Raw genomic sequence first — 20,371 nt, forward strand, 5'->3', positions numbered from 1 at the left:
GTGGCGTTGCGACCCTGCGTATAGCCCTTTTTGGTTCGATTAACAGCATAGTTCTTCTAGAATGTGATTGAGTCGCTTATTCATGCGTAAGTTCTTCGAAATTACAGAAGTATAGCTTTAGTTCTGCAGCATATATCTAACAAACTAGGCGAATCCTTAGTTTGGCGGAACTTGGGCATTTTTAACAGATTTGGTTTGTTGGTCCTTCGCAATGGATGTTCGCACTAGTTCAGTCGTTTTAAATTGAACAAAACCTGTCCTAATTTAAAAAAGTTGTTTTAAAAGATACGTTTTCCCATTAACTTATTTTTGAGGTTCAAAAGTGGTATAATTTTCAGCTTGTTTAAATGGGTAGATTAACAATATAGCTTCCGTTACTCTACCTTTGCCTTTTTGGCGTTAGCTGTGGGATGTATAATCGGTACTCAGAGAACAATGACAGCCGGACAGAACAGTATAGGAAGCTTTTTATTGGCGGTCTTACGCACAATACGACAGAAGATCACCTAAAGGAATATTATTCTGCGTGGGGTGAAATCGTCGATGTAGTTGTCATGAAGGACTCCCAATCCGGTCGGTCCCGTGGTTTCGGTTTTGTAACTTATAAGGAGCCTGAAATGGTTGATACTGCTCAGGCCAATCGTCCACACGAAATCGATGGTAAGATAGTCGAAGCTAAAAGGGCAATGCCCAGGGAAGACTCCTCCTGTGCCGAGGCGCATATGACAGTCAAGAAGCTCTACGTTGGTGGACTAAAGAGGGATGTTACAACAGAGGATTTGCGTGAGTACTTTTCTAAGTACGGGAAGATCATTGACTGTGAAGTTGTCACATCAAAGGATACGAATATCTCTCGGGGTTTCGGCTTCGTTACCTTTGACGACTATGATCCTGTCGACAAGGCTATTCTCTATAAGCCACATACTATTAAGTCCAGTCAATCTGACGTTAAAAAAGCTCTCAGCCGGGAAGAGATGAACACCATAAGGAGAAAGACAGACTATAGGCAGGATTACGGCTACGGCGGTGGATATCGCAATGGGGGCTACGGTCCCCCTGGCGGTTATAGTGGATATCTGCATCACGGTTACGCTGGTCCTCCTCCAGGCCCGATGGGTAAGATCAGTATTTTTGAGTGACTTTCCTTAGGTGGTTATCACGATAATTGGGATCCCTATCCACCGAGTGGGTGTTGGAATAATGGTATGGGAGATGGATTTGGCCACTATGGCGGCCAGAGTTACGGTGGTGGACCGATGAGGAGCCCACCAGGTGGCGGTTACCAGCGTAACCAACCTTATGGAGGTAACTACAGTCGTCGTTAGTGAGGGGTAGGTCCATTAGACTAGCGGCAGCTAAGCGTAGCGGAGGGTGAGGCGTGGTTAATTCTCTTTTCAATTTTGTAGGGCTTTGATGTTGCAGGCTTAAGTGTAGCACAGGCATTTTGCAGCAGTATGAGCCTGAATCGTCGTGAATACATAGCCACCTACACAGATCCTTTGTACAGCTTCAGGACTCACCTTCCGTTTATTCAACCCGTCCTGTCACTTGTCTTACTTTAAACTGGTATCGTCCGCTCTACCTTAAGGTCTGTGTTTGCCGCCTAAGTTTTTAGCCCACACTTTTATCAACTATGTGACTGCATGTTTGGTTGTTTATCGATTGTCCTTGACGTAAAATAAACGGCTGCTAACTCGGTAATTGGCTGGTGGTCTGAAGTTAGGCTGTAGTGAGGTTTAGTAGTGATCATATCCACTCAATTTTAAGACGTTTTTGTCATTTTAACCTTTGTTTATCATATTAAATTGCAACAACCCAATGGTGGTCTTTCTTGTGTTTTCACGGGTCCAAAAATCGGGTGCGGCATACGTGGGTTGAATCGTGGGGCCTCTGTTATTGAGTCGGGGTCATTCTTTGTCCCAGAGAACCCTTATGAAGTACCGGTCTAGTTCGGTGTTTGGTACGGTATCCGGCGAGTTGGAAAGTAGATCTCGGCCTCCGGCCGTCTTCGGGAAGGCGATGACATCCCGAACGGTCTGCGCATTTGTAAAGATGGCTATTAGGCGGTCCAGGCCTGCAATGGGAACGGAGTCAGTTCTTTCATGGCGTCCACCATATGGCTAGGGGGTGTGGAGTAGTACAACTTTCATACGGGTTGGCGGTGCGCTTGCACCTTGCTGGGGCCCACTGCTGTCATTTTGCGGTATGCTACACTAAGGGCGATGTTTTAATTTGTGGGCATCATGAGCTTGTCGCGAATGTCTCCGGATTTCACCGTTTCACTGAGGCCGAGGGCGCAACCGCAAGTTTGACGAACAGGTAGGAAGGGGAAAACTTGCCTAGAGCGATCCCGCCATGCGGTGGCGCTCCAAAGGAGAGGGCCTCGAGAAGGTGCCTGAGTGGGGTTACATCTTCGTGGAGAATGTGCTCCAGTACGTAGCGTTGCATATCGGACCGGTGGATCCGAAGGGATCCACCACCCACCTCCTGGCCATTGCACACGAGATCGTAATGCTGCCCACGCACCTACGGATTGGGTCAGCGAGTAGGGGTTAGAAGGGCACAATATAGCTGCAGATGGGAATACTACTCATTTGGCACCGGTTCCGATGCTAGTGCTCACCATCGCCGGTTCCGTGTAAAGCAAATCCACCTCCGATTCAACAGGAGCCGTGAATGGATGATGTTTAGATACGAAATCGCCTGAAATTGTGGACAACTTACTGGAATAATTTGCAGATCTTACTTCATTTAAGTTAGTAAGCCATAAAATCAGTCTTTTTGCGTCAAATTCAATCGCAAAGATGAGTGATTTAGAATGAAGCGTTGGTAGTTATGCAGCTATAACCTTAATAATGAAATCTTAAGAAGTGATTGGCTGCGGAAGAGGATAAATGTAGCGACTTTAAATGTTGATGAGGTGCTTGTGGTCGAATGATTTCACGGTGAATGCCTACCGATCTCGTTCTTCGAGAACAGTGGAAAGTTCTCCACCCAGTGAAAGAAGAATCCGGGCTTGTAGATTTGAACACCTGGATGCTCATGATGCGTCAAAAGGAAGAGGCGTACCCTTAGAGTCCAATTCCTTGGCAGTTAGAACTCGTGCCGTTCCCAGAGCCTTTCGCTGTCAAAACACAGAGGAGAAATTGAGAATTAGCTTTTATTAGCAAGTAAAAATAGCATTCCTGTGCGACTTACCCAGGGATGATCGGTGCCATTGGCCAGAATGGCAACTTCGCCGGGTTTGAGGTGAGAAAGACCTGCAGCCTTAACCTCGTCAATGGACTTTACTTTATCATATGGAAGGACTGAAAGGCTCTAGGCATTAATAAAAGACAAGAGTTTTGCAGAATATCAGTAGATGAGTCCTCAAGCAATTGCGAATTAAACGGAATCAAATTTCTAAAAAATATTGAAAATGATGAGTTCTGAACTAGTAGTTAACCGAAATAGACCGTATCAATCCATGAAAACTGATTTAAATAGATAGGCGTTAGTATTTGGGAAATGAAGCATCATTTTAGCAAGTATAGATATGGTACGCACTAAGGCATCTTTCTCGACTACCAGGGACAGCATCTTCGAGAAGAAAGGCTTTGACAGCACCTTAGCCTGTAATAGCAAAACGTCAGCTCACTTCTCACATCCCAGATTTGTGTAGAGCGAAACAGTTTTTAGCTTACGTAGCCAGCTGGGATAACAAAAAATGCGAATTGCTCACTTTCACCGCAGCCAGAACTTTCTAACTCCATGTCGAAACGTACATCGGGTTTATCGCTTCCATACCTTTTCATAGCTTCATCATACGACATACGCGAAAAAGGAGTTCTCAGATCTTCGGTTATCTCATTGTACTTACAGACTTCAGGCCAGGCATAAGCCAAGGTAGATTCTACAATATCATAAATATCCTCCCTACTGATGAAAGATGCTTCAATGTCAAGCTAAGAGGTGAGAGCGTAAATTCGTCGTTCCTACTTGTGTAAATTCTGGTTGTCTATCCGGTCGTGCAAGCTCATCGCGAAAACAACGCGCAATTTGCATGTAGCGATCAAGCCCAGCAACCATCAAAAGTTGTTTGAATTGCTGTGGGCTCTGTGGAAGGGCATAAAACTGCCCTCGGAACTGTGATGGAACGATGAATTCTTGGGCACCCTAGATAGAGGCGACATTAAAATGCAAATAAACCACATGCCCCGGGTGTGCGTTTAAATAAGTAAGGGGTTTCAACATCAATAAAACCTAAATGTGTAAGGAACGGTTTGGAGCACACCTCTATCCTCGCAGAGGTAGTCGCGAATCTTGCGTAGGAATTCTGATCGAAATCGGAGGCGTTTTTGAAACTCAGGCTGCCTCAGTTGAAGGTAACGATATTTTAAACCTAGCTGCTCATCAACCTAAAGGGCATAGAAAAGTCATACATAACATACTCCTGTTCTTTCCTTCATTTTAAAAGGAATGCACTCGGAGGCACTATTCAGTGTCTCAACTTTAGTCGCCCTGATCTCAATCTCTCCTGTTTGCATGGACTGAATATGTAACTAAAAATGCAAAATGCTACCTTATTTATGTCTTTTGGTGGTCTGGACTGAACGACCCCATGTACCCTGATAACAGAATCACTAGGTGGTAATCCAAGTCGGAACTAAAGTATCAGTTAATACCGCCAAACAAAACAAACCATAGGCTCAAGAACCACCTGTGTGATTCCATAGGCATCTCTGATTAATAGAAATGACGAAGACATACGCGTATTGTACAACCAACCGCAAAGAGTGACCGCTTTCCCGACATCGGATTCCCTTAATTCCCCACACGTATGAGTTCTCAACGACGCATTATTTGAAGCAGAACAAAAGGTGAACTTTTTGATGGAATTTATTCTAGTGAAAAAGGCAAGGACACACCGAATACGTTCCGCGGTATAAGACGCACTAGTAAGCATGCCCAATTCCGACGGTGAAAACAACAGAAACTTCAAGGCAATGAAGTGACCTTAAACTGCTCTCAATATTTATACTACTATTCTTGGCGTGACACATAACAATATAAATTTATGATTAGCGCACATAAATTTAAATTTCAAAAGCATCAGACGAAACTTAAAAGCTATCGCTAGTTCAGCAATAGTTAGCAAACTATGCACTTTTAGGAGGGAAGTTTTTTGGTAAATATAAATCCGGCGACAAAACAAACGTCATCCTATGGCGCTTCAATACTTTTTTAAATTAAAAAGGACATGGTGTTTAAACAAAGGCCATTACTCTTAGGCGTCAGAGAGCCTCAAATGCTCCAGCCGCCAAAACTAAGAGGTAAGCAAGTTATTGATGTGCTAAAAAAATTGAGAGTAGGAATTTGACCATAATCTCGGGGTTGGGCTTGCAGACCTTATATGCCCACTGATTGCAAAAAATGCAGACGCATTTTCTCAAAACTTAAAATATTGGCAACCACATGATGGTGTTATTCCTTTTAATGTTTCGTCCAAAAACATTTTTAGACCAAAAATTGCTCAAACTTTTACCAAATGTAAGTCACCTTTTTTTACTTTGAACATTTCGCTAATTCACTGCATTTATCCGCAAGTTTATCGTATATATAATCTGGACATTGTTTTACACTTTTCATGTACTTTTATTCGTTTTTTTACGCGTTGTACTTCTCGAAGGCCATGTTGTTTTATTGGTCTATTTGAATTGATGATGGATTCTCGCAATTCTGCGAATTATGCCCTGTGTTGCTTACTCCGGCGCTGGTCGGCTTGTTATTCGTGACATAATTTTGCATTCATAACTTACCCTTTTTAACACTCCATAGAATATGGTGGAGGAAAAAAAACACAATGACCGTGGAATCTCGCCGTCTAAAGTGTGCTTATTTTTTATCTTACTCTTCGAAAATGTAGTTAAGCCACGAGGAACTTGTACATATGGTCGCTGGCTTACAAGCGGACGTCGAAGCTAGAGATATTTTGATCGCCACCTTGCAGGTAGTAGTTGACTTTTGGGTCACTCATTTCTCATTAAGTGTGAGCAGAACTATTTTCTTGTCGACGGCGCCAGACGACATCGATATTTCATGGACAAGGCCTTTGAAATTAATTTGGATGATCCAATACTTGCACTTCAGCGTGATTTCTTTCTTCTACAATCCTCGACTGACCCTTCAGATGGTTGCAATTCCAGTGTCAATGCAGCGCAATGCTGTGAATTCAAAGTGGCTAGTTTGGAAGAGCTTTTGGATGTCCAGAGGCGTGCGCACGCCTTCTACCGAGAGCAGCTTCAGTCAGCGGAACAAAGATACGCTGCGCTCTGCAGTTCTTTTGAGGAGGAGCGCAAGAGGCTGGAGCGGGATGCAGCACAGGGCGATGATGTTGTAGCTATGCTGGAAAAGGAACGCGAAAAACTGCAGATAGAGGTGTTTTAAACTTTCTATATTATTTCACTCTCTTTTACCTAGCGTTGCTTTAACCCTTCTTACACTGTATTGTAGTTGGAAAATGAGCGAAATCAAACCAAGCGCTTGGAAAAGGATTTGAAGAAAGCATTGGATAGTTACAACAACCAAAAAGTACTTTCCCAACGCCAGCGGATGGTAGCAGCTCAATTGATAAGGGAAAAGCGGCGTCTTCAAAAAGAGCTCTTGGCGAAATGTGAACAAGTCGAACAACTGGAATCTAAATTGGCACTTAAATCTCCGCTTCCCTTTGATCCCCCTTCCTCGGTGAAAATGTTGGTAAGTATTTGCGCTGCTAAAAAAATACTACTTGAGCAAAAAAATGTTAACCTTTTTGTTTGAACAAATTAGATTGGATTTTTTGTATTATAATCGTGCAAAGTCATCCGCTGACCCTCTTTCGATTTATCCAATTTTCTGCATTTCTATATCTGATACTTGTTTTATAGTCATAAAGACTTCCAATAAATTTCTCAACGACCTTGCTAGTCCTCTTACTTATTCAGCTTGGCAGTTATATATATACATCAGTTCCCGTATCGCTCAAACCCCATAAGAAGGTTTTAAGCACCACTGAAGCGGGCAATGCAAAAGTACAGGTTTGCTGCGTGCTGGTTGACCATGGACGTATTAATAGCACATCACCAAGCGTTTGATCATCCAATTTAAAGAATAACCGCTATTTAGCTTAACTAAATGTGTGCTTAAGGAAAAATGGTCGGAATATGAGTTTCTAGCACATGCAAATAACACAGAATGCAAAACATTTTGGCAAATAACTTCATCGGACCCATTAGGCAATAGGTTAGTGTGTTTTTGGCCGTTTTTTGCCGCGAATATGCTGTGTTGGCTTCCTCTATCAATTTGCTACCTTTCCACAAAGCTCCTCCCGCCTTTATCTTGGGTCCACCAAGGCTGTTGGCTTGTTGCGACAGGGCACAATGCCATGCAAATTAGTCTGTGCGTGTATGCGTGTTCGTATGCATGTGTGCATGCCGAAACCCAGATTTCCATTTCATCGCGTTCCCTTCACCTCGTGCCTGTCCGCCGTCTCGGTCATGAGTCATGCGGCCAGGAAGACGTCTACGCACACGCAAGCGTGCTTTCAGACTGTACAACACGGCACATGTACATTTCGGATGTATTCTCTTGTTACCGCTCTCCCCACTGCCGCTATTGCTACTTCATTGGCAGCATGCCGGCTTTCCCATTACGTGTCTGTGTGTGCCACCAATTCATCTTCTAATGATATAACACAATTAGTAGGCTCTCTTTCCTCAGTGTCCGTGCATTAGGCCTTCGTTGTCTTCCCTCCCGTTAATTAGATGGTGGCAATCCACGAAACGGAAGTCCATTTATAGTATTTTCTGAGTTTTGGCCAAAAGCCCAGTGTGGCACTCTGGGTGAGGCGTGTATGTTTGTTTATGTGTGCTACATCACGTTTTCCGGAGGCTCATTTTTTTGCCAGCAACGACCATAAGGGGAACGAATTAACATTTTGGCGTGTTTTCGCGGCTTGCAAAGGATTGCCGTAACTTATGCATTTCTTAGTCTAATCTCACTGCGTACACTGAAGTCTAGTTATTTGCAAATGCCTTGTGAATGAGCGAAAGGCTCCAGGTTTCGTTTTTTTAGAGGCAATTGGCACCCTGTTTTAATATGGTAACTAGTCACATAAACATCTAGCCACTTAAGCATCGTTCTTTTCTACTATAATTCGGTCGTTTAATTTCATGAAGAATTGACGATTTTTGTAGTTTTAACTTCGTAAAGTAAACTAGGTTAAGCTCCCTCTTCTGCGCGTGTTCCCTACTTTGAATCGCAACAAAGTATATTTTAATAACTGAAAGTTAAGCAAATAAGATTGGCGATTTGGTCATGGACAAGATGAATTTGGACTGCGTTTGGTCCAGCAGTTGCGTTTGATGAATTGCCGGGGGCTCTTCATCGAACCCCTCTCGTCTTTCCCCTTCAAAAAAATAGGGTATAACCTTGCTTGTGGGACAGTTGACACTCATTATTCCTCTCGTAAATGCTATTTGCCTTTCACAGCGCTTGTAAGTAACTGACTGGCCTGTTTCAAAGTCTTGCAATAACTGCATACGAATATGAACCATAGCATGGTTGTTATTTTTTGCCTCGCTATAAATTCCTTTATTGCGGCCCATATGTTTGTCTACGCTTTTTCTCCTCTCCCTCTCCTCGCCTCCCACGTAGTCAAATCTCCCTATTTTACGCATCTGAAACAACTTTACCATCTGTTATGAAATGCCTTATACGAATGGCATTACTTCTTAAAGACGGTATCCAGCAATAAATGAGCTTAAACTATCTAATTGACCGTATTTAATACAGAGATACGATATTTACACTTCCAGGCCTCTAATATGTTTATGGTGAATAGAGGGCAGTCATAGCACTAACGGAAGTAATTTTATGTTCAACACAAAAGTTTGGAGTTATTTCTCTATTTTGCCTTTCTAAAATCCATGTAATGCGCATTCCACTAATTATCAAGTGCAGGGTTTCGCTCAAGTCAGACCGGGACTCGTGCCCGTTGCATTTCCTAGAAAAGACTCCTGTATACAGTAGCAGTATGTCCTTGTACTAAAAGCTGACGTATTTTTTCGTGAATTAACTAGTTCAGATAGGAGGCGGCGGTAGTGGGTACAGGCATAGAACACCATATTTCTTATGAACGAAGCTGTGGAAACCGAAATTTTAGACACCTACCCATACGGGAGACTTCAAGCACAGCACTGCACGGTGCTGATGCGCTCAGCCGCTCTGCAGTGAGGTATTTGATTCAGTGGAATATGCATTTCAGAGATGGTTTCCAAATCGCCTGCCACTAACTGTCCTTGATCTGGCAGTTCCTAGTTCAACGCTAAAGGTCATTATTATGCATATTAGTAAAGTGGAACGTCTGATTCGAGATAACTTTATTGTGCATAACCTGACATGAAGTCGTACAAGCGACTAATTTTTGGTTGTTGGACTATGCATGTGTGGGCATTTGCGATTTCCCAAAGTTAGCACACGCTGGGTACCAAAGCAACTTTCATTAGGCTGCCCCAACAGGTCTTTCCGCACCGAGATTGTAAAATACCCAGTACGTGAAATACCGGAGTACGTGTAAAAATTGTAGTAGCAAGGAACTAAGCCAAAAGTCATGCACTTTTCTGTTTGGTAAACCCCTAAGTCTCAGTTTGACTCGGCTGATCCTGGCAATACCGTCGTTGTTTGCTAAACCCATTTTTCATCGATAGTCACATCGATGGTACTGATACATTGTTGAATGCCATCCACTTTAGCTGATTAAGTAAAACAATACAAGATTAATAAAATGCCTCTTAAATTACGCCTTTATTTTCAGCTATCCATCAATAAGCGGCACAACTTTCCATTTGCATGAACTACCGCATTGTTCCTGTGTTATGTGGGTGGGTGTGTGTGAATTCGTGCTACTGTGTTTTGGCCATGGACCGTACTATTCCGTTTTGTCGAGGGATAAACATTGAGAGGTGGACTTTACTAATAACCTCATGAGGCTTCCGTGTATAACGACTTGAAATGCTATCTTGCTATTCCTTCAAAAATTCTTTCCCACGAATCGGCCTGTTTTATCACCCGAATTTCCATCAAAATTTATTTATTTCCCGAGTATGCATACTCTCGCATTATCGCAAGTCGCATCAAACTTGAGGAAGTGTGTTTTGTGCTTTCGTTTTGAAAAGTGGCTGGTTTAGAACATTCTCAGGTGTGATGGATATTTACGGGCGGTGCGGATATCAATTTGCAGCAGATGAAAGATTCGCCCAAGGTGTTAGGCTTTGCCTCGAAGTGATGAGAGAGTTCGAAAATAGGGACAAGTAGATAAGTGAATGGATGGGTCGTTTTGTTTTTCCGACCCCAGTGCATAGGAGGATGGACGAACAGATGGTTGGATGTTTATAGATTGTTTTGGGGGTGAATGTGCCATGTCAACTTTCTATTCGTTTACTTGATGCTTATAATTATGGACCTCAATTTTTGAGAAGTTTGACTTTGTTCTGGGACTTTTACTAATTCCCACTAAAGTATTCGCGCAAAAAGCTCCTGCTTTAAAATTTGCTGTTTAAATTAAGGAAGTTACTCTGATGTATCATAGGACTCAATCTTTCCTCCTGTTCAACAACTACCGCGCGGCACAAGCGTAAACAATCCTAACACCATGATGCTACCGACAATATGCATGGAACCCGAGCTTTCTCGTTACCCTTCTGCACCTTCTTTTTCCTCACTTTTTGACACACCGATCCCATAGCTGCAGGTGCCTTCCATCCTATACTGTTAACCTGCAATTCTATTCTATTTTATTGTGTGTCCCTTCATTTTGTTAATGGATCTTTCGCTTCAACGACTGGCAGACCAGTAAAACTAATTCTGCAGGTCTGTTCGGGGGAGAAGCGTACACGAGGGATTCCTTTGATCTACCCATCCACCGAGGTAATCTTGGCAGATTATCTGGAGTTCTCTCCTCGCCCTCGTCCATATGCAGCTAATTTTCCTCTCGCCTTTCGAGAACACATGTTTCAGAAACTATGCACAAGTAGAGGTGGGGGCACGTCTTTTTCTCCTACAAATGCACACATCTGTCTCGACATTGGTGGTCGCCTTTAGCAGTCATAAGAGATCTCACTCTAGAATACCTGGACTATCGTTTAAACCCATCAAAGTTTGGTTGACAGTCGTGGCAAGGTGTTTTAATCCATTTCTAAGTAAGCCAATGTGTCTTTCACACCGGTGAAATTGTATCACCTGTTATAGTTCCCCCAACAGAAGCTTACAGCGGTGTTTTTAACGAAAGTGAGTTTTGGTTCTCCCCACTAGTTGCAGTACCTACGTCCCACCACAGTCGCACAATTCGTCATTTGGCAGAGGAAGTATTTCTCACTGTGACAGGTAGAGAAGGGGAAAAACACCCCATCCCGTCAATTGGTTTGGGTTTTAAACAACAGTTGTCGCGAGCGATAAACTTTACACTATGATCCACACGGAACTTAGTTGCGCCATCTTTTTTCACCCGTGTGAGTGCTTCTGTTGATTTTCATCTTCCAAAAGCAAAAAGAAATGATGGGGAGGAATTTTTTCGTATGGCCTAGCCGCAAAAAACAAGTCAAATTACATGGTCTACCATACACGAGCCGAAAATCTTCCCTCTCTCCTTCCTTGCTTCCTTGCCACTGCATTGGGTGACTAATTTCTCACTTTTTAAGCATTGATTCGTCGTCCCTAGTGGAGCGTTTGCGTGTAGGCAATTTTGCCTCACGAGGATGTGTTGTTGCAATTTGTGAGATCACTTGGTAATTTGCATCCTTCCCGCGTCTTAAGTGGAATTATGAGAATCATGCGAAACTGTGGTTCTTGCTGTTTGAATAACCCCCGTTAAGTCAAGTAGCCAGTCCGAGCTGTCGTATATTTAATCGGGTACGAACGATTATCGCCTTGTCCACCCACCATTCACTTGGCACTGGTGACCTTCGATAGGCTCCTAGTACTACACGAAATCTAAAATGCTTGTTTACCTTAATGTCGAATTAGATAGTGTGCCACTTCTGAATACCGGGGTTAAGCAAAGGGGTTTTGTTAGTTATTGGGAGGGAATCTTTGAATGCGGTCTTTGAAATGCATCATTTTTTTCTGTATTTCTTACGCCATAGTGAAGTATACGTGTTAAATAGGGCTCAGGTAGATTTTTTTTTAGTGAATTAGGTTAACCTGTTGTGTGGCTATTCCATCCCAGACCGGCACTTTTTGAGCAACAAACCATGCTTAATGTGCCTTCATTTTCTTTCCACTTATTTGGATGGGTTGATCCGCCTCCCAGGGGAGGTGGATGCGGTTGAATACACCCATTCTCCAATTATCCACTTTTTTCCCAAATAACTGCAGATCTAAACGCTCCCCAGTGTATCCATTTCGTCTTAAAGGTTTCTTCAGTCTTGTTCGCGCAGATGTTTTGGTCCAGTGTATTTCGAACTGTTCATTTCCTCCAAATGGGTGGTGACGCCTTTTAACTACATTGCAGTCTATTTAGAGATTCCTCTCTTCAAACCAATTTTGCCCTTTTTCTGCACCTGCTAGTTAGTGCCTGCTGTAAGTACCCCAGTTATCTACGTCCTATTTCGACATTTTTGGTGTAATGCGTTTTCTTTAAAAATAGAAGTAGCTGATTTTACTTCACCCGAATTCAGTGCATCCTCCAGTAAGATGTTTGGAAATTTACCCATCGTCTTGATGTTCTCTTATTATTTAATGTGTAGCATTGGTAGGTGTCAGTATTGATGAGTCTAAAAGAGTAATTTTAATGAAGAATTTACCGACTGTTCACACTGTATAATGGCAAAAATAATGATGGGATCATTGAAAGGCACTTTTGAGTTAACCAACTATGCATGTCTTCAAGTGTATTCACCACATCTCTGTCTGAAAGAAAGAACAAATTTGCACTTCCACTATCATGTGCAGAAGCATCCCTTGACTTGTAGTAAGAGTACTGGGTCTTCAGCAGATCTACCCGTCAATGCTAAGGAGGAAATGTTACAAGTTATCGTTTTACGAGCGCCTATCGTAGCAAGCAAGAGGCATTCAGTAACACAAAAAACACGGACAGCAAATGGGCTTGTCTGATTCTCCTCCCTCGGCCATAGTGCTCCTTGTTTTATCGCCACTGAATTCTTCATTGTTCTTGCAAATATGCTCCTGTCACTGGTATTTATCACTGCCGGTGCAAAAATCTGTTTACTAAGCTAGCATTGTACTCTTGGCAAGTGGCTAGTTTCAAATGGATGCATTGCTTGAATGAGCCTTTAAATATCTATTGAACAGGGTTATACCAAGATCTATGAAAGTCTCATCTGTTGAAGTAGTATTGCATGGTCACGCCTGTATCAGCGTTTAAGCGCTGTGACATTCAAGTGACGCTCGCAAATAATGTAAGATGTACTAATTCGAAGGCAGTTTTACTATAAAGACACTGAAGAAGGCCTGAAAGATTGGAATTATGGCTCTATGCTACCCTACCAGCGTGGAGTTGCGAAACTCGGCACTTTCAAAGGTTTTGTAAAATGCTATTATTCGGCAATGTAAATCGTATTTTGTAATAAATTATTTCAACAAGTAAATCTTCAGCCCTACTCGGGTATGTATTTGTCTTGACTCAGGTATTGAAGTTCGCATGAAGCAGGTGTTGTAGCATATTCCGATTTACGACAAACGATGCTGTTGAGTAAAACTTTCGCATATACGAAAGTACAATGAAAAATATCACACGAAAAGTTCCTACATCGTATTAGTGTTTCAATTTGGATTGCGTTCATTAAATCCTACTTTTTTATGTACCATCCTTGGTGCTCAGTGATGTCAGTGGCATTTGTCTGATCACAAAGATAATGCTTTTTGTTTCCGACCTCTTGTCAAGATGGGCAGGAAGAGAAACTGTAATCCGATTAATCGGGCTTGTAAATTATTCTTTCCTTATGATCGTAACTTCAGCTGGGTGTCCATTTTGTATACTTGTTGTCTTCTCACCATTGTACAGAATGCCTCGCCTACGGTGAAGACGACGGGTAACGCGACGCCTCGAAGTCCCGTCAGTGGGGGTGAGGAGGGTTTTCAGGGTAAGAAGTCACTTTCCCCTCCGTCTGCTTGCCGCGAATCGGCCAACGCTCCACCTCCACCGGCATCTCCTCTAGTTCCATTTTGTCCCTCCACCTCCGCCTCTACCTCCTCTAAGCTCGACTCCACTGCCTCCTCCAGTGTTCCCGCGTAAGCTCCTCATCCCCTTCGTTACTCTATTCATATCCGAGGAGGAGAAACGCTCATATTTGCGGCACTATAATAGCAGACATTAATGAATCTTTATCATTCATGTGCATGCTTATCGGTTGTATTTTCAATGAGAAGCTAGGTAATTAAGTTTGTACGTCCATTTCTGAGTCCTGCGATCCTGGACTTGCTCTAGACCCTCTCATAATTTGCGAATATCATTGTGCTCTAAATGTGTCAGGTGAAATCTGATCGTATCGTTGTCTTTTTCCTGTTTTTTTTTTAAACAGAGTCTTATATTTTACTGCATACTATTTCCTTCTCTCACTCCTAGTTAATTCGTCGGATGTTGTGCCGTTGTGAACCAGTAACTGCTTTAAACTGGCCAAAAAAATATTACTGGTTTTCCCTAAGTCCATCCTGTGATAATGACTGGATTTGTGGCATGCTTACTCAAGCATGTAACGAATTCTCAACGCTACACTAATCCGGACTTTTTGGATGGAAAATAGACCCTTATTTCTGCAACACAGGGTTAGCATTGGATGTCTGTGAAATGTCAACTTTGCCATTGTCGTTTTCACCCAGAACGGTGCGTTATCTTTTGTGAGGATCTCACAGTTGTCTGTACGGCACCTTTGTGTTTTGTATGGACAGAACACTTGGCTCTGCTGACTGACTTCCTTGGCTTTGCGTTGTCTACCAAATCTCAAACACCAAAGTCTTCAAGCATTATCAGATTTCAGTGCTGGGGTTGTCCTTACCTCTTATGGCGTATTCGCACTTTATAAGCCGAAATTCTTCCTTCACGACTCCTATTTGGGGTCACCGTGTAACTCATTGGCGATTGCTGGAAGCCAATGCAAACCGAATGCTGCTAAAACAGTGACAGCCCCCAAATATTCCACAATGTCACACGCACTAGTGGAGACACTTGTTTCCTAATCACAATGAAACCGCCGACTTATCCTGATCATCCTATGATAGCAGTATTTTGCCCTGAGCTAGAGTACTCAAGCCAATCGCCTTGCTTGACTCACTATGGACATCTCGGCATCAATAGCACCCTGAAATGCTCGTTGTTATGGGGGGTACTCCGCAACCACTTAACTTCATGGAAGGAGGCATGCTTGGTTTTGTGTCGCAATCACATCTCGACGACCAAGCGTCTCACTTGTTAGTTACCTCAATTCTTTAGGTTTTGACTGGGCGCATTTCTACTATCATCTAAATTCCCGTCGCAGTAGATAATCTCTTTCTCTTAAATCCAGCTTTACTGTATTTTGACTTAAGGCATTGAAATGGATATAGCACCGCAAATTTGGCCCTTTGGAGGATAACAAAGTGTCTTTGGCTGCACTAGATGCCTCTTCAAATGCTGTGTCACCTTTTAATGTTCGAAGGTGGCGCTTTAATGGAACTTTGCTGTGAAGGATAGACCGGAGTTTTACTGCTGTATACTATTGGCCAAATATTGCAATCGGAAGCGCTTAAAGCTGAGTAACCGCTCTTTACTTCTACTTTCTGACATGTCTGGAGTCTAGAAATGCTGACATTTAGGTTCTTCATGTTTGGCCAGGAACTTTTATCCTATTTAACTGAGTTGTAACGCGAAAATATCATCCCAAAATGAATGGGAGAAAATAATTCCTTGCGATTATTACTGCAGCCAATTCACACTGGACCCACACAGAGATTAAAAGTTCTTTTTTTCCTTTTTTATATTGTGTTGAGTCAGGCAATTTGTGTAGGCGTTTATGCTCCTCTTCATCTCCAAGGTAAAGGTAGCTGTTTCACGTCCTACAGACCATAAAGGTGTAGATTTGTGTACATCAACACTGCGTCATCAAAAGCCCATAAATTTGAACGCTCTTGATTCATCCACGGATATGGTAGTCACCTTGACTGTCATTCAAAGTAAACTTCTAGTCCATAATTGAGGCAAGATAGTCGTCTGGTCAACTCTTCCATTGGTGGTTGGTTGACGTTCGTTCTACCAACTACTTTGTGTCCTCACTTATGACCCTAACGGCCGGATTGACCTTTTCTCCACCCTGACTCACACATACACCGATTTTGACTGAAAGCTTGCCTTTTCAGGTTATTGTCTGAATTATTTGCAGCTTGACTGCTCACATGAAATAACGTTACTGTCGCGCCTTTGTCACGCCTGCTGTCATGGTCTCAAAGGAGAATAGCCTCCATAGCCCAGATATTCTCTTGACGTGCGGTCACACTAATTGTTCCTTTTGTTGTCATCTTTGTGACGTGCTAGCCTAGTTAAGAAGGTCCGGACACCGGTAGCATGCGTGTTAGCCATCCCAAGGTTGTTCGCTAACCAAATTTGCATAGTTTGGTGAAGAGAAGACTTGTTTAACCCGGTGGCAAAAAAACACTTTACCCGCGAAAAAGGCTCTGCCGGCAGTGTGCGCGGTGTGAGAGCGCTTGCGGCTTTTGCGTTGTCTGCTTATCCCAGGATTCGTTGAGTTTTGATAAAATTTAGTGATCAATTCTCTTCCTTCATCCCATGACGCCTCTACTTCGTCTCATATCCTAATTTCTTGATTTGGAATTATCCTATTTTTTTAGTCATGCTACTTTTGTTGGAAAAGCTGGAAGGTTGCATGGCACAATTTATCTTCATTTGTGCAATGGGAATCCTAAATTTTGAATGACCAGCTTCCCAAAAATGGTACAGCAATTTATTCTACCTAGTTTTAAGGGCAAGCACGCACTTAATTTTTCTTTCTTTGACAAACATGGCGCCTTCCATGGAAAAGACATTTTTTCTGCTGATTTTGCCTTGATTGACTTTATTTTCACCAACCTGCGCTCCCAGAGGCACTCATCAAATTGTCCCTCTCCCTCCCAAAGTGTGGCTATTTGCATTTGTTAAAGAGATTTGATTGTGAAGTGGTATGACAATTAAGAGGAACTTTTCGAATTACGACATACCGATGCGCCCTCCTTTCTGCGTGGGCGTTGAAAATCGGATCTTCATCTCAGATTTCACGTTGGAAAAAGCCCCAGCTGGGTGTGCGGCAAAATTGCTTCCCGTGATGATCAGGTAGTCGTGTATTTTGGAGCCAAGAAGAAAATCTGTATAATGTTTATTTTGGACGTGGAGTCAGTCAATTTCCGCTTATGGGGTTAATTTTCCCTAGACTTATTCATTATCCCAGTTTACTATTCGGAGGCAAGTAGATTTTCGGTCATTTCGAATTCCGCGCCAAAGCATTGCTGTAATTTGTTTGTTTCAATTCGATGGGTGTAACCTTTGGGGTGCTAGCACAGCTTTCCCGAAGCACCCATCGGGACCACCAATCCTTGTGGAGTGAGTAATCATTTATTACCCTGGGCTCTACGAAAGCTTTCGGATTAGCGATTAAAAGAGTTTTGTGACCCGTGTAAAATGTCTCAAGCTATGGTTGAAAAGCCATCCTTCTATACTTCACTAGAATAACTGGGTTTTTGCCAAGCACTGCATAACTCTTTCCTTTTCCAGACGGTCGCAAAGTGAACAACATGAAGATCTTGTTATTTTTTGCTGCAGCATTAATTCTATAACTTCATAGAATTCGCATGAATCATCAAAGGACGTCAGAATTGCCTCTCACCTAAATCAATTTACGCACTGGCTTATAATTTAATGGGAAAGCCGTTGATCACTAAACCTGACCACTGTCAATTTCTGCGACCATTCAGATCCAATCGCGTAAACGGCTGTTCCCCACCTTCCTCCACCGCCTCCTCCGACGGCTCGTCGTCAGAGGCAGCGAAAGTAAAGTCCCCTCCGCCCGTTAAAACACGGCCTGAACCACCAGTTCGCCGTACTCCTGAGTTCAATGGTCCTGTCGCGCCCACCTCGCGCAAAATTGGTCTTCTCGAGGTGGACACGACTCAGGTTGGGGTAACAGTTGCAGCTGCAACGGCTACCGAAGCGGAAGAGCAGGTGGAGGAGGACGAGAAGCACATCGCTTCCCTGTCACCTCCTCCGCCACCTCCGCAAATGCAGTTGCACTATCCTTATCCGGGCATGCAGGGCAACACACACCACCCGCCTGTTCGCACCCCTCGGTCCGCCTTTGGTGGTAGCTATTTCAGTGCGTCCCCCTCCACCTCTCACTTTTCCGGCGCACGGGCTTCTCTGCGCTCCCCCACCTCACCACCCACTGCACCTGCCTCTCACCGATTCCCCTATGTCCAACCGCAGCGAGTTGCCTCCACCGGTTTGCAGTTCACCGGTGCTTGTGGCGGTGGATTACGTAAAACGACTTCTGCGTTGCCCCAGCAGACGCGGAGTGGTATTGTCGTAACATCCCAGGGAAGTCTGAGTCGGTCGGCCGAGGCAGCGGCACCTCGTGTGGTCTTGGCAGGCCGCACCGCTGCTGCCGCGGGTCCGGGAAACCTGTACATAAATGGGAAATAACTTCTCTCTTTCCTATTATTGCACAACTTTATCTCACTTTTTCATTCCCTGGGACACTCAACTCTTTCCTCTACCTACTACGACAAGTGCAATCCTCGTCTGATTTTTCTCTATGTAGGACCGTATGTGTATGCGTGTGTGCCTGTGTCTACCATTCATTAAACCGATTGTCACGATGAAGGTGGTAAATATTCGTACACGACTCCTACCTGTTTACTCGGGGAGCTGCATGGTAATCCTGTAATCACTTCATCAGAATGGCGATTCAATGGACTGTTGAGATACTTCGGAAATTGGGATAACCGTTACACGGAAATAATAACTGTGAAAATCAATTGTCTGCAACAAGATTCTTGACACGTATCATTCCTTGAAATCATCACCATTGCAACCCACAATCCCTTCCCTAGGAGGCAAAAGTTTGCTGCTATTTCGACTTTGATAAAAGGTTTGCTTTTCAGGGGCCACAGAAATCCGCTGTTCTTGTCGCCTCCTCTTCTATCTCTGTTTTTCGTCCGAACTGGCCACTTTGTTTGTTGTAATGCCAAGCAAAGGTGGAGACCACTTGGTTATACATATCATCGATGATGGTACGGGGAATGAAGCAGTATTTTCAATCCTTGTGTTGCCTTGTAGGAATAGGACTTTCTTCCGATTTACTGGTCCTAACTGCTTCCGTATCGAATAGATAGACATCTTGTCCGTAATTTTCTATCCCCAAACACTACACAATTGATACAAGCATAGTCTTTGGAGTATGAAGTAGCGGCTTGGAAGCATGGAGTGTGGGGCGAATATATTACAGAGAGTACAAAGGTCACTTCCCATCACATGTTGCATCATTGGCGGATCCTTATGACGTGAAAGCAGTAGTGGAAATTCGGTGGTCTTTAAAGCCTGCTGTCGTCTGTGAATGCGAATGTGAATGTGAAGTCTGCTCTTGACACATTTAGTCCAAGTTATTTGACCACTAGCGACACCACCTCGTCGTAAAGACCGGAGTCGTGCCTGAGCGTGATGCATCCATCTTCCTGTTACTCATCGTCAGAATTGCATTCAGCCGCCACGCTTTCTTCAAATACTCCACAAAAATGACGAGAAGTTCTTGTTTCTTGCCAGAAAAACTAGTATTACACCCACTAGACTTAAGTGAATGGGTGTCGAGTGATGAAATACTACAACAAGGACGAAAGAAAGTATTTTAACGGAGGCTGAATAAATTTTAAAAAATCGGTGAAATTTTTAAAAATAACTACGTTACCCATTAAGAATTTAAACGTTGCCATTCGCAATCCCCCTTTTAGATTTGGCAACGTGATATCCCAGCGACTAAAATACACGAATGCTTGATTCCCAACCCCTTTGAGCATCGGGCAAAGGTAGGAACCTGAGTACCTAGTAAAGGATCATGCTTTGTTTAGCTGTTATTTCTAAGTAAAGAAAGTGATGCCGGAAATGGAGTTCTCATACAGGAATTGACCATAGAGTAAACCCGCAGTTCCGTTTGTGGTGCTGTGGTTTTCGAACGTAACTGCATTAACAAACCGGCTGCAAGTGGAAAGTACCGCTGGTCATTGATGACGATGATGGTAATTCACTTGTTTATTTGGGTTGGAATGCAATTTCGTGAGTGTCCTGTATGATCACGCATTGAGCGGAATTAGTTGAGTGCAGTTT

The 20,371-nt window shown here is 43.3% G+C and overlaps 3 protein-coding genes across 3 annotated transcripts; 2 read left to right on the forward strand and 1 right to left on the reverse strand. All coding sequences in view use genetic code 11, as the record gives it.

Annotated features, from left to right (window-relative positions):
* Positions 1–410: 410 nt before the first annotated feature.
* Positions 411–1,325, forward strand: EGR_05515 (Heterogeneous nuclear ribonucleoproteins A2/B1; the record flags this gene model as incomplete). The annotated part of the gene is made up of 2 exons (XM_024494764.1): positions 411–1,116; positions 1,150–1,325. The coding sequence occupies 2 exons, from the start codon at positions 411–413 to the stop codon at positions 1,323–1,325; spliced, it is 882 nt and encodes a 293-aa protein (XP_024350812.1).
* A 582-nt stretch (positions 1,326–1,907) lies between these two features.
* Positions 1,908–4,945, reverse strand: EGR_05516 (Aspartyl-tRNA synthetase; the record flags this gene model as incomplete). The annotated part of the gene is made up of 13 exons (XM_024494765.1): positions 1,908–2,097; positions 2,336–2,526; positions 2,624–2,703; positions 2,958–3,032; positions 3,070–3,124; positions 3,199–3,318; positions 3,547–3,612; positions 3,684–3,944; positions 3,979–4,145; positions 4,274–4,397; positions 4,431–4,529; positions 4,562–4,645; positions 4,682–4,945. The coding sequence occupies 13 exons, from the start codon at positions 4,943–4,945 to the stop codon at positions 1,908–1,910; spliced, it is 1,776 nt and encodes a 591-aa protein (XP_024350813.1).
* Positions 4,946–5,929: 984 nt separating this feature from the next.
* On the forward strand, positions 5,930–18,694 carry EGR_05517 (hypothetical protein; the record flags this gene model as incomplete). The annotated part of the gene is made up of 5 exons (XM_024494766.1): positions 5,930–5,989; positions 6,028–6,417; positions 6,493–6,735; positions 14,039–14,265; positions 17,971–18,694. The coding sequence occupies 5 exons, from the start codon at positions 5,930–5,932 to the stop codon at positions 18,692–18,694; spliced, it is 1,644 nt and encodes a 547-aa protein (XP_024350814.1).
* Positions 18,695–20,371: the final 1,677 nt, after the last annotated feature.

This window comes from Echinococcus granulosus, assembly GCF_000524195.1.
Source record: "Echinococcus granulosus chromosome Unknown EG_S00041, whole genome shotgun sequence".
NCBI lineage: Eukaryota > Metazoa > Platyhelminthes > Cestoda > Cyclophyllidea > Taeniidae > Echinococcus > Echinococcus granulosus.